Source organism: Corvus cornix, chromosome 3, assembly GCF_000738735.6.
Source record: "Corvus cornix cornix isolate S_Up_H32 chromosome 3, ASM73873v5, whole genome shotgun sequence".
Taxonomy (NCBI): Eukaryota; Metazoa; Chordata; class Aves; order Passeriformes; family Corvidae; genus Corvus; species Corvus cornix.
Genome location: NC_047056.1, coordinates 85,474,890 through 85,500,239, shown reverse-complemented (window position 1 = coordinate 85,500,239; position 25,350 = coordinate 85,474,890). Strand labels below are relative to the sequence as shown.

General features: G+C 36.2%; 1 protein-coding gene across 3 annotated transcripts in view; it reads left to right on the top strand.

Moving 5' to 3' along the window:
* FAM135A (family with sequence similarity 135 member A) overlaps positions 1 to 25,350 on the top strand; it is a 79,690-nt gene that overhangs the window by 45,027 nt on the left and 9,313 nt on the right. For 2 of the 3 annotated variants that reach the window (XM_010405600.4, XM_010405612.4), the window contains 11 exons: positions 525 to 651; positions 1,017 to 1,170; positions 3,936 to 4,013; positions 6,199 to 6,248; positions 7,941 to 8,096; positions 13,809 to 13,882; positions 14,164 to 14,318; positions 14,575 to 16,885; positions 18,890 to 19,050; positions 20,707 to 20,798; positions 22,837 to 22,934. In XM_010405600.4, coding sequence (XP_010403902.3) covers positions 525 to 651; positions 1,017 to 1,170; positions 3,936 to 4,013; positions 6,199 to 6,248; positions 7,941 to 8,096; positions 13,809 to 13,882; positions 14,164 to 14,318; positions 14,575 to 16,885; positions 18,890 to 19,050; positions 20,707 to 20,798; positions 22,837 to 22,934 — 3,456 coding nt within the window. The remainder of the gene's footprint in view (positions 1 to 524; positions 652 to 1,016; positions 1,171 to 3,935; positions 4,014 to 6,198; positions 6,249 to 7,940; positions 8,097 to 13,808; positions 13,883 to 14,163; positions 14,319 to 14,574; positions 16,886 to 18,889; positions 19,051 to 20,706; positions 20,799 to 22,836; positions 22,935 to 25,350) is intronic. The other variant, XM_010405604.4, reaches the window with a different exon arrangement.

Below are 25,350 nucleotides of genomic sequence, written 5' to 3'. Positions count from 1 at the left end.
TCTTCTGAGTAGTATTCAGGTTCACCTTCTCTTGGGAACAACCAGAGTTAAGACTTCCCTTGGAAGAGACGAGGTAATTCCACTTGGATACAGCCCTGAAGTCCTGTATAATCTACACTTTTTTATTAACTTGCAATTGCTTGTTTCTGCCTGTTATCTAATAGTCTCCACTTTCTGCATTCATTCATTTTTCATTCATTTTTTGTAGTTGTTGTCACAAGGCTACTGTTGCAGGATGCTCTGTCCTTCTAGGAGTTCAGGATAGGATCTCCTCCTTAGTAGGCAGAGGTCAGAAATGTCAATTTGTGTGACAGCTTTCAACTTCTTGCTACTACTTCACTTTTAAGAGTTAAAGTCCTCACAGCAAAATTTGCAGAAAATAAACACTTCATACCTGTTATAGTTAAAAAATTTATCTTTCTGGCTTAAATTTTCAGGAATATTATTTCAATTATTTGAAGTTTGCATTGGAAGTAATGAAGAACAGTATGTTCTGATTATCAGTTCATTTGTGCTTTTTGCAGTTTTCCTCGCCCAGTGAAGAATATGTGGTTGAACAGGAATGCACCAGCACAAAACAGGGACTCTGTGATTCCTTCTCTTGAAAGTGTGGTCTTTGGCAATAACTACACAAAGCAGTTATCAGCAGACGTAAGAACATGTATCAGTTTAAGGTTTTATTTGTATTCTGTTGGGAGGTGTGAATTTTATCTTTTCTGCAGGAATATTATTTGATAAACAATGAACTTTGTTAGAGTTGTTTTGGGGTGCCATGCGATAGAGGAGATGAGAAAAATTATTCCAAAAGGCTACGTTACATGCTTCAGGAGTGTATATATGGAAAGCTTACAATATTGAGTGTTTAACTTTCCTTTTTAATGTCTTTTAATCCATTGAAAATCACAAAAATGTGGATCAATTTTGTGAAAAGAGGCAGTTGCTTATCTTTTTAGTCATTCTGCTAACACTTCATTTATTATACAAAATTAATATGTGCCTTTTCTTCTTTATTTTAGGGTTGCAGTTTTGTTGTTTCAGAGTCTTTCCTCAGCCATGCTTATAATTTCCACTACACACTTTGTGCCACTTTGCTGCTTGCTTTCAAAGGGTTACATAGCTATTTCATTACAATAACCAAGGAGCTGCCCTTCTGTCACCGAATTGAACTGGGTATGTTCACTTCCATAAAATGTATCACTTTCTTGTGAATGTTTATTAAGAGTACACATCTTCTAGACTAAACTGTCATTGATTGCATATCTTTTATATCTAAAATATTTTTGCTTAAACTGATTTGAAATTTAGTAACTGAAGAAAAAATAAAAAAGAAACAAGTACTGTCACATCTCTAATAAAATAAGGAGGTAACAGCCTAAATCTACGGAAATACATTTTTTCTTCGTGGTCTTGATTTGTGCTCTTATTTCAAATTACTGTGTTTACTGGTGAGAAAGTTAGAGAACCTCTTAATCCAAGTAGCACACTGCACTTCTTTGTTTGTTATAAGGAAACATTGCATATTTGTACAAAAATGTAAATTCTGTAAGCTTTGAGAAGAATATTTCACTGGAAACTTGTATGAAAAAAGACCTACAAGAAAAAATTGCTGCTGCCTTAGTTCGTAGTTTAATTTTTTAAACAGACTTAGTTGCCATGAAGACTTCTAGCTAACCAAATGTGATAAAAGTAACTGCAGAAGTATTACATGTGATGTATGGAAATGTACATGTACATTCGTTTTCTATAGCATGAAGATATATTAGAGAGCCTAGCCTTGATTTGTGTACTGGAAGAGTGGTGGAAGTAAAAAAGGAAAATACATTGGCATTGTAAACAATCATTTAGACTTTCCTCAGCAAGCATGTACTCTTTTTAGTCATGTTCTATTTAAAAAAGATCTTTTGGCATTTATATGGATTGTAGACAATACTGACTGATTTTTGTGTTGTTTAGTTTTATCAGTGTCAAAACTAAGCACAGTGAAACAGTAAGGTTGGTAATTGAGATATGAAAGATAGTGTAAAAATGTGATGTGGTCAGTTAGTGATTCAAAGAAAGAATGTTTCATTTCTGTATTACAAAATACAAAGCTATTTCGGGGGGGGAAAAAATTTCAGGGAGTGTATTACAAATCTGTCCATAGAAAAATACTAGAAACTGAGGTGTTTTCTTTATAGGAGCAAAAATAGTGCTACACTTACTGCTACATTTTTCTGTCAGTCATCTTAATCTTGATATGGAGGGAAGCACTTTATTAAAGGAGCGACTCAACTCTTTTAAGGTCTTTTTCCCAAATCATAGGATCAGAGGGTCATTTAGGTTGGAAAAGACCTCTAAAGATCATGGAGTCCGACCATTAACCCAGCACCACCATGTTCACCGCTAAACCACATCTCCAATGCCACATCCACATGCCTTTAAAATGCTTCCAGGGATGGTGACTCCACCACTTCCCTGGACAGCCTGTTCCAATGCCTGACCACCCTTTCAGTGAAGAAATTTTTCCTAAGACGCTATCTAAACCTCCTCTAGTACAACCTGAGACCATTTCCTCTTGCTGTGTCACTTGTTACCTGGGAGAAGAGGCTGACCTCCACCTGGCTACACCCTCCTTTCAGGCAGTTCTAGAAGAGCAGTAAGATCTTCCCTGAGCCTCCTTTTCTGCAGGCTGAGGAACCCCAGATCCCTCAGCCGCTCCTCACAGGACCTGTGCTCCAGACCCCTTCACCAACCTTGTTGCCCTTCTCTGGAGCTTTACCAGCCTAATGTATTTTGATGGCACTATTGTTGTTCTAAGGATAGGCTTAGACTTAATCTTGATACTTAAATGTTTCAGATATGATCTTCAGTTCCCCTAAAACATTCTTTCAAAATACATATGTAATAGAAAAAAGCTGCCATTGAGTTGCCTACTGGCAATGCAATGTTGGGTTGTACCTTTCAACTACAGTGAAGCCACCAAAACCACTCACAAGCTTCAGTGGAACTTGAATCAGACCTTTTCTCATCTCTACGGGCAATTTAGCTTACCTTTAGGAATGTATTTTTGAACAGAAATGATCAAAATAAATACCTGACGAGAAAATTAAAACTTAGATTTACACTCATTGTACATATTCTACTGTTTCCTGTGGGTTTAATTTTTTTTTTTATTTTTTAAGTCTCTGCTAGAATTACTTGTTTTTTCATATTTATAAATATCTTTTTCATTTATTTCAGTTATTTTGTATATATATGGGTTGGGACAATTGATACAATAAAAAGTACTAAAAATGTAAGCATTAATTATTACTCACATTTTGCTCATGAAAAATAATACCTAGCATTAACACTAATTTTTCTAAAATCCATCAACAGTTAACAAAAAAAGCTATGTTTCTGTAATGTCTATAAAGAAATTGGCTCACTGGACTTCCCAAAGTACACAATTGTAATTTGCACCTTTTTTTTTTTTAATTTTTGAAGTAAATGAACTATTTTATGGTGGATATTTTATCTGTGGAGTTTAAATGGGTATTGCAGAAGAGAACATGCAGTCCTGTTTAAACTTCAGAATCATCACTTTTTTGTTTAAGATAAAATTACTCTCTCTCTAATTTTGTTTCTTCTGTTTGCTTTGCTATTGCTCTGTCATATAATTTTAACACAAGACACTGAATTTGCAGAAGCATGTGCAGACAACTATTGGACTCGATAACTCTAATTGAGCATTTAAATATTACTGATTTCAGGAAATAAAAAATGCTACCTTGATGTGTATCACAAGTGATACTTAATCTAGAAACTACACTAAAATATGTTTTCATGTACTGATCTAACTGCACTAATTGCTAGGCTAGCAATAAGCTCTTTTACTAACTTTAAGGCAAATAATAAATCACAGGTGAAAAAAGGAGTGTAGTAACTAGTCATGTGTGTACAATCCCTGTAACTAGCCAAGGCCAGCATGCAGGTCCTTTATGAACGCCTTCTCAGAAGAAAATATCCACGAACCCAGAGATCCGACTACCTAGGTATGTTTCCAAAGCAGGTGATATAATCCCTCAGATTTTTATTGATACTATAAAATATTATATTCTTATTAATAATATAAAATGTTACATCATTTGTAGAAAGAAACAGTTTCTATATTCAGCCATAGTGAACATATGTTGAACTCTGAAGTCTGCAGAATTGAGCTACTTACTTTTAGACTGAGTATAGATGATAAAATGAGACATCATCATTGATTCTTTGTTTAGTGTTGTTCTACCTTACTATACAAAAACGATTGAAAGTTCAGTCAGTCATCAACATTTAAAAATAGTTCAAAATTATAGCTTCATTTAATGCAGCACAGATGCTTTTATGTTTTTAGATAATTAAAGATAATTAATACCTTTTCTGCCTGAGAAAAGATCAGATTCCTTCTGATATCTCAAGCCTTAATTCTTTCAAACACTACACAAGGCATTATCAGTGCTTAGGGTGCATTTGTCTGTATCTACATGGGCCAGTCCTCTCTGGAGAGTGTCAGTGTGGCCCTGATGCTGGACAAAAGATTACAGTGCTGTTCAAGAACAAGGAAATTTCTGTTGGGAAAAGGATATAATGGCAGTTCAGTCTCATAGTAGGTCACCAGCTTAATCATCTATAAGTGTGTTTTGGTTTTATTGTAAAAAGGAAACAAAACTGATTTTTAGCAGAGCCAGCAAAATTGCATCAGATGTTTGCTGGGCTAACATTGCTGCTGTAGAATGTAAGTGCCTAATTTTTTGTTGTTAGCTCTATTCTGTCTTCTCTTTTTTAATAAAGCATTGGGATATTAATATAGTTTGGGGTTTTCCATAATGATTTTAGATTTCAGAGTTTTAGGTCTTGTTCAACAAGCCTATTCTCAATTGAAGTGTGGCAAACAAATAATCAGTATGGTGTCATAAGTAAACCATTTAATTTTTTCACTAATGAAAAAATTTGTGTGGCCACACCAAAACTAGTATTATATCTTAAACTATTTTCACACATTTTCAGAATAATTATCATCAAGTACTGTTTAGCAAAAGGTATATGTAGTTGCTTTAAACAACTTTTGTAAACTTTTTTCTGAGAACATCGTACATTTCTGTAATATGCTTTTTTCCTCAGAACATTAAGTTGTGTGAGTTAATTCGTGTGGCATTAAGTTCAGACCTAAGTATGATGAATGCTATTAGTTGAAAATCAGTATATACTTACCAAGCATAGGTGGCGTAATTCAAAGAGAAGTTGAGTATACACATTGTTGCCGTTCTGTAAACCTTTGTTCATTATGCATACCCTGAAGTTACTATTGGGGCTTTCAGGGCATATTTTGTTGCTATATGTTTTCCAGAAATATTGAACATTTTTGTCCTTAATACTGTGTTTCAAAAATGAAATGTAAATACTTGTTACAGGTAATTTTAGGGTTTATGAATTGTTCTCTTATTACTTGTACTTCAGATGCAGAAGGAAATTAAACATAATACCAAATTATTATTTGATTTATCAAATCCCCCAAAGTAAACAGGGTTGTTTAACAAGGAAAAACATCTACATGAAGGAATAAATCTGTTTTCTTCATAAGCAAGTCATTCAAGGTTCAGATCCAGTTTAAGCTGCCATACTGTGTTAGATTGATTTGCTCTTAACATTGAGCTACTGAGAGAAAGATTGCTTAAAAACAGTTTCATTGACTAAAAAATAATTCCTCATACAACTGAAGACTGGTATTTATATTCATGTAGCTTGTAAATAATACACCTTTAGAAAAATGATTAGAATAAGGTTTCTCTAGAAAGTCTGGTAGAAGAGGAATTGTATTACCTTGATTTTAAATGATGACAATGCTGCTGAATAGCAGCAGTATCAATGGATAATCTGAAAACTGTATCATCTAAACTACAGTATCTTCAAATTTAATTTTGAATGGAAAATTGTTGTCCTTGACAAGGTATCATGATAAGCAATCATGATAATTGCAAATTTTTTTCTAAATTATATTCTGTCCTCAATCTCAGAAATTGCTATGAAATTATTTTAATGGAAGTTTATAGTTTACTTAACTGTGGCACTTAATATGGCTTCAAGTTTTATTTGATTAATTCTTTTTTATGTCTTAAAATTGTTTCGTGAGATAATTTGTTTCACTCTGCAACTTGGAAAGTAAATACTCATGGATATGTCCTCTCATCTTTCCAGAAAACATAGATGTAGAAATGCGTCTTACAGAATTGTGTGAAGAAGTCAAGGTACAGGACTTTTTTCATGTATTAATTAAGTGAAATAAGTATAAAAGTAGAATGTGCTGATTTTATATCCTACTTGGAAATAAACTGTTTGTTTCAGGGATGACAGCATGTATGTTTTTTGCCAGCACATATTTCAACTCTTCCTCCAAGGAGAAATTGCTCAACTGATGCCAAAAACTTAATTCTTGATCTGGCGGCTTGGTGTGTCAGTAGTAGCCACGTAACTACTTATATTGTGAAACTGGAGGTTAAGAAGGGTGGATTACTTGTATGAAAATCATGTTTTGAATTTTTGGCAGTTACAATTTGATTTTTTGGGGGTTTGATGGTATCAAATAACAATGACACAAGATCAAGCAATAGTAGTAGGTTGTACAAAAGGAGATTCTGCAAGTCATCCCCTCATCTGAAAGTAGGTGTTCTGATGCTGTCTCCTTTTCCTGTTTTCCCTACCTTCTTAAGGAAACACTATCTACTTCAAATGGCTTAGATTTGTCTCCTCATCTCTCTCCTTAGTCAGAACTAGCCCAGCTGAATAACTGATTTCTTGGTCACAGCGAAGTTTAAAGGACAGGTTTTAAAACTTCTTGAAGGATTATCCATGCATTGCTGCCAAGTGGGCTGTCTGCCCAGCTTGGAAGAACAGTCAGCTCACCTTTAGTTACGCAGTAGTAGTATAACCACAAGAAAATGTAATATGGCCATTAAAAGGATGTAATTTGTATAACTGGAGACAAATTCAGCACTACTAGCTCTCTATAGGCAACTAATAATCTTTATGTATAAAATAGTTTTTACTTTTACATAGCTTCTCTGAATTCTTTAGTTTCTCCCTGAACATTTCCTGTTTTCTTCTTTCTCTTCTTCTGTACAGTTCTTATCAAAAGTTCCTCTTACTTCTCTTATTAAGTTGGTGTTTCTGTGTTCCTGATCCTTTTTTCTGCTAGCTCTGTAATATTGCTAGAGTTGGTTCTTTACTGTCTTTTCATTTTAAACCCTTTGCCTCAGTGCCTTATGGGCCTACAATGAGTTTCTGATAAACTGTATTTTTTTCTAAAATGGCAAGGAACATAAGCTTAGCTGTCTACAATTGACTGGTGTGGGACTGTATCACAGGATTACAGTACACTGTAAAGAAAGCAAAACTTGTTTCACACTGAATTTGTCTTGGTGTGATCTGGTTCTAGGAAGCCTATGCTACAACGCTGCTTCTTGACTATGCATAAAATGTATGTAGATATATAGCATCTTATAAAGATTATTGTGAGTTATAACTATTCTGAAATGGAGATGTCTTTATTAAATTCTTACGATTTTATCAAAGTTGAACTAACATAGCAAGTGTCAGTTTTTGGTTTCCTGATTCCTCTCCTTTCAGGCACCTGATATTTTTATATGTTAGAAAATACAACAGTTGAGCTCTTTGCCATAAGTGGAATAATTGCTTTAATTTTTGGACAGGAGTCCTAATTCTAAAAAGCAACGGGATAGTATTTAATACAACATAAAATAATCTATTACTGTTGTAACATAGATCGATCCAGTTTTGATACTTAGTTGAGACAGTTCTCATTTGGAAGTTGCTTTTTAAATTAGATTCTCACTAAGATAAACTATACTTTTTTTTTTTATTCCTGGCTGTACATTATGGTTTCATCAGTGAATCATGTAAATATTTTTTCCTGACTTCAGAAAATGGAAAATCCTGATGAACTGGCAGAACTTATAAATATGAATCTTGCTCAGCTTTGCTCACTTCTGATGGCACTCTGGGGGCAGTTTCTGGAGGTCATTACCTTACAAGAGGAGGTGACAGCTTTGCTAGCAAAAGAGCATCACACATTAAGAGTAAGTATTGACCCAGGCACCTTCATACGCTCACTGGGACACATTGTTATGGAAATGTGTATCAAAATGAGACTCCAGATGATCATTTTTCTATTTTTATTTGGGAAAGCTGGTTGGAATTGTAAAGGGAGCTGTTGCATTTCATTTGTTACCTTGTGTTACATTATGTATTATGTTGTTGGAATATAATGCATAAAACATATTGTTTATGTTTATGACCCAAGTAATTCACTGTTTGTTTGAGTAAGAAATGCAGTTCAGAAGGCAGACTGCAGTCTGTGGAATAAGATATATTTGTGCGCACTGATGTACTTTTCTGTGGGAGCCATGTCTAGTGCCCACCCTATGTTTTACTTCTCTGCTGCATTGAGGCTGCCTGCTTTTGTCATAAACAAAGTGTATTTCCTTCCAAATTAAGACTTTCTAACATTAATTTTTGAAAAGTCTCTTATGTGGGATTTTATAAAGGAAGAGATGTATGTGAAATGATCTGGCACGTATGTGTGTGTATGTACTAACACATCTATAGTGCTGTGGGTCTGTCTATGGGTGTGTGTAATTCCTGTGGGCACTCTGCAAGCAGAACCACAGCAGTGTTGTTCCCATAGTGAAATATATTCAGGTATGAGCTAAAGCATTACTCTTACTTGATAAATCACATTGTTTAGTGAGGAAATCATGGTTGTGGAAATAGCCTGTTCTGGAGAATAAATGGAATCTTTCAGAAAGAATGCAAGGGTTATTTGTTTGATGTCCTAGCCATAAGAAAGGGATCATTTTATTGCCTGTCTCTGAATCTTACATTTCTGTGGTTTTCGTATAAATTCTGGAATCCCTCAAGTTAAGTGGTGGAAGGTATGAAGCAAGAATACCATTTCATTTAACGTGCATTTGCATTCAGCTGCTGGTATGTTAGTGTTTGTACAAACTTGTATTAATTCTTCCTTTGGTTTTATTAAATATATTAATTTTTACTGCTCCAGAAGAGACACTGCTAATGATTACGTGTTTATCTTTTTAAATGTGGTTCTTTTAAAACCTGTGATGTACGTCATCCTCCTTAGCTCATAAATGCCTTAATTATTGAGTTTTACTGCAATTATTTTATGGAGTATAAATCAAAGTATTTAATTATACTATGGGAATTGAGCTATTGCACATATTAGAAGTATTTCTGTGATGCTTTCCAGTTTCAAAAAAAATTCGAATAGCAGTTTCCTTCCTCCCTATTAAAAAAAAAAAAAAAGTATAATTTCATTTCATGTCTGCATGACCTGTGTCCTTTTGAGTTGCTGTTACACTCTCTCCTTTCGTTATCTGTCACTGTATTTTATGGATACTCTATAATCTGTCAAAGACTCGAGAGGAGATGCAAGGCATGGGTAATCCTAAAATTACATTTTTATTTAGGATCTGATGGCAAAAAGCAAGCAGGCTGACTCTGTAAGAATTGCATAATACAGCATTGAGAAGGGATTTTTACCTAAGCCAACTTAGGTAGAACCAGCAATGTGATATTACTTAATTTTTAAATGGACACTTGTTTCCTGCGCTCCAAGATGGGATGAGTTTGTGTGAATATTTTGCAAATATGTGTAATTAAAATATATGTAAGAAACCATTGCTCCACTGGGCTTCCCATGTGGCAGTAGAGCAGGAAGTCACAATCCATAAATTTGGTAAACCTTTAAATGAAAAAGAGATGCTAAAATTGAGCCTTGTGTTTTCTAAGAGTGTGTTCAGTTGTTGGTTTTCAACCTTGTTTTGCAGTGCTTAGTATAATAAATTTTAACTTTTATTAATGAAATATCTTGAGAATTTATATTCAGAAGGATTGTATAGACATACTTCGGGAAATCTGCAATGATGATCGTGTTCCACTGGAGCCATTATCTGCGCATACCAAGTGATGCAGGCTTTCTGGTTACTGGATTTAGTTGAAATTTAAAAGATGATCTGCGAATTCTCCTGTTTGGAGACTATATGTTGACATTTAGAGTCATGGAATTGTTAAGGTTGGAAAAGATCTTTAAGGTCATCAAGTCCAACTATCAACCCAGCACCACCACGTTCACCACTAAACCATATCCCCAAGTGCCATATCCAAATATATTTTGAACGCTTCCACAGATGGCGATTCCACCACTTCCCTGGGCAGTCTGTTCCAATGCTTTACAACTCCTTCTGTGGAAAAAAAAATCCTAATATCCAACCTAGACCTCCCTTGGCACAACTTAAGGCCTCTTGTCCTTTCACCTGGAACATGGCAGAAGAGACCAAGCCCCACTTGACTACAACCTCCTTTTGGGTAGCTGTAGAGAGCAATGAAGTCTCCCCTGAGCCTCCTTTTCTCCAGGCTAAAGATCACCCACTAATTCTCCTCTTAAGAGGCTTACCTGTCCTTTCTGGAATAAGAAACCTTTTTATTCCATTACTTCAGAAATGGATACTTTGATGTGTTTGCTACTGGATGCTAAATCTCATTTTATCTTTTCTTCTTGCAATATTTCCAGACTATACCTTCCACAGGAAATTTCTCCCTGGTCAAGTTTATTAATGAACCCTTTTAGGGAGTGATTAATCTGACTGATGAAGATACTTGTGTTAAAATACTCCCTAGAAATGCCTGCCATCTGTATTTGGTCAAATGACTTTACCATCTTTGTGTAGATGCTTATAAAACAGGTATTTCTGCTGAAGTGTTGTTTAAGTATTGAAATTATTATTTTAATAATTTTACTTATGTTTACTTAAGTGTTTCAATATTTAACTATTTTCAAATACTTGGAAAAGCACTGCGTTAAAAGGTGAGGAAGACTTTAGGTAAACTGGAACATCCATCAACTACTTTATCATACTGATAAGGTTTACAACTGTATTTTATTGAAAAAAATGCTCTGAGTATGTTATTTTATATTACAAAATGTTTGAACACTAAACTGGTTCATCTCTTTGTTCTGTAGTGACATCTTCTGGTAGGTCTGAATATATTCTTCCAATATTGTTTCTTTCAGTTTGATCAGTCCTAAAATAGGAGAGCTGAACACTAAGATCTGTGACTGCTATTCATAAATATGCAGACACACAACATGTATTCCACAGCAGTTTTTATATACAGTTCTTCTGTTTACATTGGGAGGACCATAAAAACCATGCTTTTGAGAAGCCTGTAGGGATTAGGAGTAGCAGCTGCAATTTCCTCCTGCAAAGTCCTTGTGGAGTCGACCCAAGCCGGTAGCGCCTGCGTCACTAGCACAGCTGGCAGTCATTCTAGTTCTGCAGAGCCTGTTTAATCGTGTCCTAGCAAGTGCCTCAGTCCTTCAATAAGTTAAGTACTGATTAAACATTAATAAACTACTGTTGATTGGGGTTCTTTTCTCTCATTAATAAAGACTTATGTGCTTTTGGAGTTTGCTTTCAGCTAGTTTTATACTGTTGCTATTCTACTTGGAGCTGTCTGGAGTTGGTAATGAGATTTTCTTCAAAAGCGTGGAATTATTTAAACAATTACAAATGGGATTTATTGCAAATGAAAAAATGCCTTCCTCTTCTGTTTGTGAGAGAGTGCAGTATTCTAAAAATCTAGTCTCTATAAAACTCCAGTTACTTTATGTGGTGAAGTGCTCACATCTAAACTCAAAACTACCTTGCTTGCTTCCTGGGAAACAGCTGTGTGCCCTTTTCTTGACATATACCACAGACATCTACTAATTTGGCAGTGTTCCTGTAACTATTACCTGATTGATTAGAATCTTTAATTAATTTTTAAATTGCTTAATTTAAAATGATAATGTCCATTCTTCATATCAATTGTTCCAAAATCTAGTTTTTAAGCAGTAAAATTATCTGTTAAGTCTATTGTATAACAGTCCCCCCTTTTTGAGGTAAAGGTTGGGGATTAGCTCTGACAAAATCATGTGTTTGCAAGGTAGATGTCTGTTTAGAGAAGCCAGCTGGGAAAATGCAACAAATTACTTGGAAACATCAATTCTAATCCCACGTGTATGCATAAACTCCTACCAACAAATTCTGAAAGAAAGCAAATTGAGTGCTGGCAAGAGTGGAAGTTGCATTTACAAGAAAATGTTGAATTTAGTGTTTTCTTTTTACTTCAAAGCATTTTCCATGAGTATTCAGAGATGATATTATGACTAAGATTGATTTCATGTAATACAGTAAAATAAATTCTGGGAGGTTGGGACAGGACTTTCAGTTTCTAGTGCAGATTAGAGATTGGGGTAAAATGTTTGTGATTTGGGACTGGGTTTTTTCTTAAGCACCTTGAAACACTTTTTTCCCCACTTCTTGTATTAAGAAAACAAAAAAATGCAGAAGCTACAGAACTGAAAGTTAATCCAAGTAGTACTCTCTAAAAGTATACTGGGCAGTGTATCAGGAGGGAAAATGAATTCCCTTGCAAGTGCTTATCTCTGAATAAAATTAATATGGTCCTGAAAATCTGATGTTTGCCAGTTCATGCACAAGATTCTCGTAGAGCCGTGTTTGTGCTCAGGGTGGGCACAGATGCTGGCTGCAGCTCTAAGTGAAAGAGCTGAGGGAACTGACCTAGGTCTTCACACTTGTTGCCAGTTTCACGCTGCAAACTTGCACAGTCTGTTCAAAAAGTTCCATAATTTAAGAGGAAGATCCAGAGTGTATTGAAGAAATAAAGGCGTAGGAGGCCAGGAAGTGCTTGGTAAACAAAGTATTGATTCAGTAGACTGACATATGTAATTCTCTAAGTGGGATAAAAATTTGTTTTAATTGATACAAACAAATTAATGTTAACAAACAAGCTGTTGCCATCAACCATTGCACAGCACGTTCTCTTTGATTTGCTTTTTTTTGATGCAGGTAATTTGGCAGTTGCAAAAATAAATTGCATGTTGATTGAATTAATATTTATATATAATGTTGAAATTTGAGAAATCTCATAGTACAGAACCTTTGGGCTTCTAGATATTGCACCTTCAATACATTGATTATATTTTCATTTGTAGTAAATTGTTGTGTAATTCACATTCTCTATTTTAGCATGTATTTGATGGTAGAATATTGATGGTTTAACACATTTGATAGTAAAAAAAAAAATGCTCCCCTATGGTATTAAATAGCACTTCAGTATCGTATTGTTTATTGACCTCAGGCATACAATTAAGTCTTGAATACAGTGCTTATAATTAATGTACATTCTGTTACTGTCCTCATCATTTCCAGCTGAAATCCTTGCAAACAAAAGATTCTTTTGCACAATAGTTTACTGTGGGCTAGAGAGTACTTACGGAAGGTTTGAAACACTCCTCTATATTTTGAGACTGCAGAATATCTAGTGGGTTTCTGCTTCTGTAGGTAATACTCAGGCTCATTCAGAAGTGCAATTCAGCAGTCATTTCCTTTCTTCTCATTGACATTTCAAATAATATTTTTGTGTGTTATTGTTTCAAGTGAGCCTGATTTGGATGATTGATTTATTGGAAATCAAATTTTCAGCAGGCAGTGGAATCTAATATAATTCCCAGTTATGCAGAGCACAAATTAAAATTGTTTCAGTCACTGGTCTTGTCTATGGCACCCATCCAGAAGGAACATTTTTAAAAAAATAACTGTCTGTATTATACATACAAATGATACATTGATGCATGGGAATGCTGGTGGATTTTTAAAAATTATTTGTAATGTAAAATAAGTTCTACCTTCATTTGGATCTTGCAGGTGCGCAGATTTGCTGAAGCATTCTTTTGCTTTGAGCATCCTAGGCAAGCTGCTCTTGCCTTTCAAGAACTACAGTGAGTAACCTTTGGAATTCCACAGTATATAGCATGTTGTACTCTTCCTCTGTAGTTTATGTTGCGTGGAAGTGGCATTGCAAAAATACATAAGAAATTCAAGAGAAACTTCTCAATATAGATTTAAATTACTGAAAGTTATATAAGAAGTTATTAAATAATCAAGCTATTAACAGCTAATTAGTAGAAAAGCTTCTACTAAAATTAATTAAACTGTTGGTAATTTCTGTTAATGTAAAAATAGTTCTGTTTTTTAATGGAGGACTGCTTCCTTTTTTCAGTGCTCAAAGTCATCTGCAGATGTGTGCAGCTATCAAAAACACTTCCTTCTGCAGTTCTCTTCCACCCCTCCCTATTGAATGCAGTGAATTAGATGGAGATATGAACTCCTTGCCTATTATCTTTGAAGATCGGTATTTAGATACAATTACTGAAGGTAAGCAGACCTCACAGTACAGTTTCCTTTTTGAAGAAATGAGCAAAAATTATGTAAAACTTGAGTATTTTTCTATCAATTTCTTGCTGCCTTTAAAGGACAACATTTATTTGATAGGGTATAGGGTTTTAGCTTGAGTTTTGAGGATGTGTAAAATTCTATAATTGCTAGTGTGTTATAGCATCACTTACCCGCATAATCTTATTGTAAATATCCTTTCTCTTTCCCCCCCCGCCCCTCTTTTTTTCTGTGAAAGATTTGGATGTACCCTGGTTGGTAGCTCAGAGTCTTCCAAGGGCAGAGTCCAATAAACAAGATAAATTTGAAGCTGAAGAAGGTTTCGTTGCTGGTTTTACTAGCCCAGAACTGAAAATAAGACCGGCAGGTGTCTCCATCTTTTGTCATTCAGAATCTGAAAAGATGCTAACAAAAACTTTGAAAGGGAAAAATGAAGATACAAATAAATCCAAAGCTAAGGTTGTTAAGCTCATAAAAACAATAAAAGCTGAAAACACAAAAAAAGTCATAAAACAGAACCCAAAGGACTCTGTGGTGTTAGTAGGATACAAATGTTTGATAAGTGAAGCACTGGAAAATGCCTGCAAAAGATTGGAAGGCGAGCCTTCATACAATGTTAATGAAGGGCTGGACCCTAGAGTAGTTGGATTTCCTTGGGATACAAAGGCCTGCACCAGGCAAATAACTCGAAGAGACCTTCCGTATTTGGCATTTGATGAAACGGCTGTCAGGATTGAAGGTGACCAACCAGGTCCAAGTAGTCCTGTGCACTGTGAAAATGAGGCAATTTTTGATAGACTGACTATCTCCCAGACAGGTTCTGGAACTATTCAAGCAGATAGTGCTTTACAACACAGAGGTACACTTGAAGGTTGTCATGGAGGTCAACCATCTTCCTCAGGAGTCAGGACAATTGAGGTCAAACCAAGTAATAAGAATCTTTATGAAGAGGAGAAAGGAGTGGCTCACACTGGATCATGGGCTGAGTTTCCACAAGATGGAGTGCATGAAGAGAATTTGCTGACACCCAGTATTCAGCCTTCAGAATCTGGAAATAAATTGAGTTTGGGAGAACAGGAATCTATGCTTGAAAAGGAAGAGGTCCATGAGAGAAACTTTCAGCATCCCAGTGACATCTTGACAAAAATGAAAAGTAATCCTCCTACTCTTTCAACAAAAGAAAGTCAACTCTCTGCAAGTGGAGACATGACTAAATTACCAGATCTTAGTGTGACATATGCCTCTTCTAGGTTTTCAGATTCAGGTGTAGAAAGTGAACCAAGTTCTTTTGCAACTCACCCCAACCCTGATCATGTTTCTGAAAATGTTCATGGACAAAGTGCATACAATGGTGAGAGAGTGTTTCCTCAGCCTCTACTAAAACCAGACTGTGCAATAAAAAACACAATAGAAAGCCATTGCACTGAGAGTACAAGTGCTGTAAGTGAAATACAGTCATCCCTGACATCCATAAATTCACTGCCTTCAGATGATGATGAGCTGTCACCTGATGAGAATTCAAAGATATCTGTTGTACCTGAATGTCAGCTAAGTGACAGCAAAACAGTAGTGGATCTAGGAGCAATTGACTTGCCAAAATGTGATGACAGTAAAACATCAAACACCAGTTTGCAGCAACAGCCTGTTGTATTTTCAGGGCACTTGGATAACAAAACTCTGTCTATACATTCCTCGCTCTCAGGAAAAAAAGATCTGTTACACTTGGTTGCTTTAGACGAGGATACACCGACTGATGTGAAAAGTTACAGCCCAGAAACAGGCCCTGGCACAACCTGCAAGGACTCTCAGGACCTTGAAAGGCATTCTAGAGATACAGAAGAAACAGTTAAGTTGTGTTTGGAAACAACTTGTATGGGTGAGCCATCTGCTGTTTCAGGTTCTTCATCTGTAAATGAGGTGTACGAGGTTAAAAAAACAAACAAAGGAAAACATAATGAGGCTTTAGAACTAAAGGGCACAACTGAAGAACTGTCAGTAGCTAAAAGTGAAACTGGTACAGATAATCCTTCTCCAACTGGTAGTGCTGACATGGTAAAGCAAGGACTTGTTGAAAACTATTTTGGCTCTCAAAGCAGCACAGATATTTCAGATATTTTACCTATGGACAACAGCAATCCTGTTAGCCCTCAAAAGGAAGCACATGAAAAACAAATTATTTGTTCTTCCCAACAAGATGAGGAAGAAGAGGAGGATCAAGAAATGATTGAAAATGGGTATTATGAAGAAACAGATTATAGTATATTAGATGGAGCTTGCAGTGCTGACCAGGATCATGGCTTAGCAGAAGAGAGAGCCCTGAGATCTGAAATGATTGACAGTGGACACCTGCAAGACATAATAACTGTGCCCCCTGTCTGTACTCCTGGTTGTCTGTCATTCCCTTCTTCTCTGAGAGACTCTCCCTGCAATGTTACCTCTTCTTCAAAGAATAAATCTGATGCAATTACACAACAGCCAGGCAGCACATCCTACAGCTCAGCTTCACCTGTTTCCTGGTATGAAAGCTCCCCAAAACCTCAGATGTTAGCGTAAGTGATTGTTTTAAAATAAACTTTTTACTTTTAAAAATGATGTTAATATAGTAGAGAAGGGGAGAAGAAGCATAGTTGGGCTGTAGAATGCCCCAGAACTGTGGCTTGTGGATTCTGCATGCCCAAGTAACAGCATGTTCTAGATGTTGAGATAAAACGTGTCTTAGCACTGAACTACTTCTATCAGTTATCTTGTAATTTCATGTGGTTTGAGAAACAAGCAAAACAGGAGCTTTCTTTGTTATTTTTAAAGAATAATCATTCAGCTGAAGAATGATGTTGTAAAGGCTACTGAGCATAAAAATGGTATTTTATGAAATGGAAGTTGTTAAAATAGCAAGCTTGGGAAAATATGCTTTGATTTTAAAAACATAAACCCAAAAACATTGTGTAACTGGTTGTCCATCTGATTAGTTAAGTGAAGCAAATGTGTAATGCAAGCTACAGTAATTGCCTTATTTTTAAATCTTAACTTCAGGTATCAAAAATGTAACACCTCGGAGATCACAGTGCTCTAAATTACACTGCAGTTTGGATACCAGGAAAGCCAAATTTAGAGGAACATCAGGGATCCCAGATTGTATCTCTTCTTGCTGTAAACATCGGAGTTTCCCTGATAACCCCCTGCTGCTAAATGAACACGTGAAGCAGCAGCTTATGTGTTGTATTGGAAGTAAAATGTTGCTGTGAGAGAGAAGAAAATTTAAGGGTAGAAACAATGCTGAGCTGGCAGAAGAGATAAAAAACCAGATAGTTTGTGAAAAGCAGCTGAGAACGGGAAGAAGGATTGAGCAGTCAGATGGAGGAAAACAGGTTAGAAGTGGCCAAAAAAGTAGCTTCTGAAATACTGTATGGTGGGTACTGGTGTGGAATGGGAGAGATGAAGAGCAGAGACTACTCAGGCTGTTCTGTAACAATAAAAGTGAACTTGGAATAAAATCAAGGACTTGGCCGTGGTAAAAGCAGAGTCTCCTGGAACATGAGATAATTGTGAATCCACACGGTATGATCTGCTCCATAAAGAACCACCCTTGGTGTGTTCAGGAAACATGCCTTGAGTACAAACTCAAGTAGCTTCTGTTGCAGAGTGATAAGAGCAGCTGCCAGCAGAGGTTTCTGTTCAGGCTGACTTCACTGAGGCCTGCTCCTGCCAGTTAGTGAGGAATGAGCTAAAGATAAAGCTGGGAAAACAGAGAACAAAAGGTAGAATGGGAGGGAAGCAGTGAGCAGGCAGAAGAGGATGGGGTACAGCATGGCGCTGTAAGGCATCGTGCGGAACAGATGGATTAAGGAAGCATAAGAAAGCATAAAGCTGTATCTGCTGCAGGGAAACTGATATGCAATTAGGAAGGTCATCCACAAAAACTAAGGGAAGTGGAAGAAAGGGAGGAACACAAGGAGCTCCTAGCATGTGAGGATCTCAGCTATTGAAAACCTTATAGTGCATGCCTTCATAGAATATATAATCAGAAGTCTGGATCTGGTTGTTTCAGAAGCAAGTATCAGTTATTCAGCCTACCACAGGAACCCTATGGTGAGATATTACAGCACTGACTCCACCTCTCTGCTGACCTAAGAAATGGGTTTGGCAAGAATTATCAAAAGTCAGTGAAAATCTTAAACTTGACTTCCAATTGGTTATAATTTCTATAATTTTGTTATTGCATGGAAACAAAGCTGTTGCTTGCTCAAGACCACAATGAACCCAGAATCTTCAGTGGTTTCAGAAATACTTGAGAGTTTTTAAAGATGGTTAAAGGAGAGAAGAGAGTAGAGCTTGAGATACGGTTTTTGTTACAGAGGAAAAGGGGCTGTAGGGAATCTGCAGTAAAAATATTTTGAGGAATTGGGTTATTTTGTGAAAGTAGTAATTTGATAAATATATTTTTGTTCATATTAATTACATGGAATACAAAGCAAAATTACAGTAGAAAACTATCCTGGAAGACCCCACATTTATCTAGCAATAGTAAATGTATAATAAGTATTTTTTTGTTCCAGTTTCCTACAGGCTAAAGAAGAATTGAGGCAACTTAAACTTCCTGGATTTATGTATAGTGATGTTTTCAAACTGGCTTCTTCAATGCCTTATTTCAGTACGGAAGACGATGAGTGTTCAGACAAAGGAGTACATCTTATTGTCTGTGTCCATGGCCTAGATGGTATGCTGGGAAATGTGATACTGTACAAGATAGCAGTTCAGATTACCCGTGAGATTTAGCTTTGGTCATTCGAACTCTGAACTGAACACCTGAAATAGGTTCACTGGAGGGAAATGGGAATCTGACATTGGACTGCTACATTTGACAACATGTTCCATAAAATCTTTTAAATTAAGAAGACTTCTTAAAGAAAACTTCCCTGCACATAAATCTGTTTAATGCCATAGTTCACATCAGGTGCATCTTTAAGTTTTTTATGTCATAGAGGAATTTGTCTGTGTTGTGGTAATAGAATGGAATTACTGACAAAGCTGTTTTCTTTAGAATTGCTGTGTTGTCAAGGAAAATGAAATATGTGTGTCTTGTTAGGAAAAAGAAATAGTACATGTAAAACACAGTCAGGTGTTTATTTATAAGTTTTTAAAAGGTTAAGTCACTGAGTCACAGAGGGGTTGAGGGTGAAAAGAATCACTGAATATTGTCTTGTTCAACTTCCCTGTTCAGAGCAGGGTCGCCTACAGCAAGTTGTCCAGGATGCAGTCCAGTTGGGTTTTTGAATATTTCCAAGGACAAAGATTCTACTGTGGTAGAAGTGAGAAAATCGCTTGCTAATTGAAAGGGTTGTAAAGTTTAAGTAGCTTGAGTATATTCACCTTTTTAGTTCAAAGCATATATGCATATTAAGAAATAATATCCCATCTAGGTTTTGTGGGTTTTTGAGACACTCCTTAAATTAACAATGTAAAGAAACACAAGAGGGCAGTAGAATAGAGTACTGGACTGCACCAACACTGCACAGATACCTTCTTCATTTTTCAAATTCCTAAGTTAAAAAAATAAAATAACAGTGTCGTTTTTCTTTCCTCCTTTGGGCAGAAAGCAGCCTGTGTTAAGTACTTTTAAAGATAGGACTTGGAGGTATTCCCTCTTACTAGTGTAGATATTCACATGCTACTCTATGTAGAAGTGGCAGAAAAGTTAACTTGACCGAGAAGCCTGTTGTTTAAAAAATACATGTGTTTGAAGCCTTATGAAAGTCCACATAGTTAGAATTTTCTTATGAAATGGCAAGCTTATACAAGCTATTTCCTATAAAGGATAGATGTAAATAGAAATCCTGTTCTCTAATTAAGGCAGAAAGGCTACTCTTTCTTCAAAAGTATCCATGACTATTGATGTGGAAAAATCTTCAGGATGCTAGTTAAACTAGCATTTGTTGTTTTGGGTACCAGTCTAAATGTATCTTTATCTGCTGACAGTTCACTCTGCCTTTTCATTTTATGAAAATACTCCTTCACTGAATTCTTTAAGCGAGCTCTGAGTTCTTTGTCTTTATCAAAATTAGGCTTCCGAGAATGTAATGTTCACAGTGCTATGTATCAGTTGGATGCTAAGACAAAATCAAACATGATTTCCTACATCCTTGCTTTTTTAAAAGTGTTTGCATCAAATGTCATTTTCATAACCATTTTGTCACTTAATTTGACATTGTAGTTTATCTTTCAAAGTCTCACTGAATTTTAATTAGGGCTGAATATCATTAGCTGTGTTTAAATAAAAAGTTCTGCCAGAGATTCTTTTCAGTGCTTTTATTGAGTGCTTTTATTGCAAGTTAACTTTGCAGAATCTAACTCAATTGTTATTTTTCTTTTGAAGGTAACAGCGCAGATCTAAGATTAGTGAAGACTTACATTGAGCTAGGGCTGCCTGGAGGAAGAGTTGAATTTCTTATGTCTGAAAGGAATCAGGTATGTATTTGCCAGCTACGAATTTTTGTAAAGTTATGAACAGTGTAAACCTTTAGACATATTTATTTAAGGGCACTATTTTGTTTACCACATTTTATATGTTTTTATTGTATTCTCATACATCCTTGATTTGATCTGTGGCTTGTGTCAAAGTAATTACAATATGGTATTGAAGGTAAATATTTTAACAGGCAACATTTGTTGCTACCATTTTGTTGTGTGTACTGTGTCTCCTAAGTTCTCAGCATAAGCAGTTTGGATTGTGGATAAAATATGCTCAGTCCTAGTGGTACAAATGGTAATAGTGAAAACTGGTGTAGCAAGAAGGGAGATGTGTTATTTCAGAGGATCTGAGAAATACAAAATATCTGTCTCTCGTTCTTTTGTCAGCATGCTGCAAGATCTACATCATCACACTGAACCAATATCAAATTACCTCTTGTGTTAAACTTTTGTGAATTTTACTATTTTCTGATGAAGTAAACTTGACAAAGCACAAAAGACTAATTTTTACTTTTTTTGTGTGTGTGTTACATATTGTATTACACGTACTTCAGAGATGAACTAGAACAAAGTCTCATCAATGGCTCAAACAAAAGCTTCATTTAGTGCACTAGCATTTTTCTAGCAGTAGCTGCTGGGACGCTTTGTGGAACAGGCTGGACAGGCACCAAGCCAGGCTTTCTCTTCTCTAGCCCTATAGTTTGTGTCAGTCAGCAGCTGTGAGACCTTCTGATTTGTGGATTCCACTGAGACCACTGAGCCTAATAGCTACTGACAGACGTTTCTCCTTAGTGTTGGCTGATTCTTTTTGAATGTTTTTACTTCTGTATCCACAGCATACAGTTGAGGTTAATTCTGCAGTTTGTATACATTAATAATTCAGTTGCAAACAAGGATATTGAAATAATTTACCTTACAGCTTGTTTTGGAAAAAATATTTAATAATCATTCCTCATTCACTGCTTCAGTTAATCATGTATTTTATAAACAAGTAAAATTTCTTCCTCAGGCGGCAACTGAAGAGACTTAGTCCATTTAATATTTCTTACAACTAGATGTGAGACAGTTTCTGTTCATCCATGATACCTTTCCCTGCCCACTTGAAATTTCTTGTCATTTAAAATCGAATTATGAGAATTAGACAGGGCATTTAAGATGCTTGTGCAGTATGGACTGACAAAATGCTATCTTGCTATTTTCTTTCCTTGCTTTCCTAACACAGCTGATTATATGCTACACAGATGTACAGATTATTGTTTCCATATACAGTTAGGGCTGGCTTTCCCTTTGTAGCATGCGTTTGCATTTCTTGCCATTTTATCACCCAGGCATGCAGTAGTATAAGATTCTTCTGAAATTCTGGTTGGTTCTAGATTTGTCTATCCTGGATATTTTGTTTTATCTACAAACTGATACTTCATTTCCTTCTTCCCTTTCCCAGATCGTTTACCAATATGTTGAACATTACAGATTTTAGCACAGATCCATTGGAACTTGTGTTGAAAAGTTTTAGGCAGACTTTGCCTATCTCTTTTAATTTCATACTGCTGATCATTAGAGATAATCAGCTATGAGCTGGGCATAAGGCCTTAAGGATTTTGTTTGTTCGTTTGTTTCATTTTGAATAAACAGTATTAATGTAGACTGCTGTTGCAGTAATTGTCTCATCTCTATTTCATGGGCAGTGGGATTTAATTCTGAACATGCAGTTTGGTCTTCTGTTTCACTACAGATAAGCTTAAGTGTAGAGAACAGCTTAGAAGTACGGCTGGGCATGTAGCATTAAGATTTGTTTTGGTGTATTAGAAGAAAGTAGTCTTACAGTAAAATGTGTATCACTTTATTCCATGTTACAAGAAAATGACATGAAAAATTTATAATAACTAGCTGTAGTGTTTGTATTCAGAGTTAATATCGATGCTTTTATTTGTGTTCTGTTGATCAAAACACTGGGGAATAAGAATTCAGGCTGAATGCAGAATGTATATTGCTGCATTAGAAAATACAGTTATTTTTTATTTCCTTTATTTTACAGAATGATACCTTTGCTGATTTTGAATCCATGACAGATCGTCTTTTAGATGAAATTATACAGTATATACAAATTTATAATCCACCCCTTTCAAAAATCAGGTAATATCTGTTCTATACTATTTACAGAAATAAACTTAAAACTAGAACCCTGGGTTGTTCCAAACTGTGATGCTCAGGAGCAGGCCAAAAGAGAGATGGGAAAAAGCAATTTGGCAGGGGGGAGGAGTAGGGGGAAGGAGGACAATGGAGAGAGGGAATTGCCAAATGAAAGAAGACTGAACAATGCTGTAAGCTCATCTGTTGCTGGGTTTGGGGCAGAGGTTAAGCATTGCATTTAATTAATTGCTGTCCTGTGCTTCCACAGATCCTACATAATAGGGTTCTGCAGAAAAACAGATAGTATTTTGAGAAAGTTGAAGGAAACTGTAGTAGCACTATGCCAGGGTGAAGTTAGGTTCCTTCTGATTTTATAGTCCCTTCACCAAGTATGACATGGCAGACTGCTTGTCTTGTCATTCCTACAGGGCACTTTCATCTTACCTGTGACGTTGAAGGGCAGCTGCATGATAATGTATTTCATTATTTTCTTATGTTTCCTGAATGTTTCATCTGCTAAAGAGCATGTTTTACATCTTACTAGAGGGCTTACCAGAGTCTATGCATTCCTGTTTTCTTTTACATTTACTTCCAGGGAATGCCTGTTGCATTTATTTTCTCAAAGTAGGGTGCACCTTTTGGGCAGACTACCTTACCAACTCAGCAGTGTTGCTGGAGTTAGCTCATCTATAGATGACAGGAGCTAATTCAAGCCTGACTTCATTGATTTTTTCAGGCATCCTCAAATTATCCATCCAGAAGGTTTTTTTACTTGCTAGTCACGTGTTTCTGGCAAGTTTCTGCATGTACATGTATTTGGTAGGCTTTATTGAGCTGGAGGAAACATCTAAAACATTTAAACATAATCTCACTATTTAAACAAATGTTTCTGGTTTGAGATAGGCAAGATTTGACATGCCTAATTTTGTCTAAACTGTTTGTTTAAAAATTAAAGAGGCACTATCCGATCATATTTTTGTTTCACAGACTACGTAGTAGCACTCTTGGTATGGGAGAGAAGAGTTCTGTAATCCACCAGCACACACCAGGATCTTCTCTCCCAGGCTGTTGTCTGAAGGCTGTAGTGAGCAAACCCACCCACTTACCTTATCATTAGTCATCCCTGAGAACTAAACTCTTGTTTGCTTTTGGCTTGCTTCTCTCATGAGACTTACAATTTGTAAATATTTTTTCACTTTTATTTGTTACTCGTCACTTGAAAGAAAAAAAAACTATGAATTTTTATTTTAGTTTCCTTTTTAAGGTGTATACTGTCTGAAGCAGAAGTTTTCTTTTCTCAACTTAAGCTTTTCTTATGAGAATGTTAAATCTGCCAGCAAATCCTGTAGCTGTTCCCTGGTAACTACATGAGAGAGCTGTCAGAAAGACATGCTTCTGTGCAAGGCCTTGAAGGGACAACCCAGAAAGTATTGCTGAGAAATCCTCTGCTCAAGCAGCCAATGCTTTCCTGCCTTATTTTTGTTACGCTACTGTAGAAAGCAGACCTTGCAGTTATCTGTGGTCTCCTGAATGATGCTGGTTTCTCCTCATAAAATCTTCCCATCTCCTAAAGGAAGTGTTCTCTCTACAAGTCCTGCTCCATAACCCAGTCAAAATAGACATCAGTCTCTAGATCCATGATTTTGTATGGCAAAAAAAGCCAACATCCTAAGATTGGTGGATTTTGTCTTGTTTAAGCAGTAGGACATCAGCATTCCAGGGCTTCAGTATAAGGACAATGATGTTCATGGTGGGAATTCCAGCTTCCTTGGCCTTGGGTCTGGATAGATTAATTTCATATTTCTATATTTCCAGATGGCCCATATGCTCTTTCGTTTCCCATTTACTCTTTTTTCCCTCCCATTCTGTGTTATCTCTAATGCCAGCTTTTTCTCCTGAGTTACACAATTGTGCTCCTGCAGTGACCATTAATAGACCATTGGGGACCTCTGCCATATGATACCTGTACCTGCACTCTTCCACACCACACTTCATTCTGATGATACACAGTCAAGCCACACAGAACAACTACTTGTTATTAATTGAAACTGTAGTGAAACTAAAACAACTTTAGACCTGAGTTGTTACTTCACTGGCAGATGATTGTTGTCACAGCTTAAACAAATTAAAATCAGCTCAGGTCAAGACAAGTCCAGAGATGTTTGGAGATTCTGCCCTTTATTTGGATAAATGCAGAGTCTCGTGCTCTCAAGTAATGCGGAAATCTGATTTACTGCGTTACATTCCTGTACTGAGAAAAGACACTCCCTGTACCATTAGAATAGTGTCAGCTTCAGGAAACGTTTTTGGTACCTCCAGAGCTAATATCAGTTATTGCAGCAATTCACTATCTAACACGTTTGTTCATCTCTGAACAAAATTTTTGTGCTCACTACAAGCGTGCAGCAAGCGTGAGCTG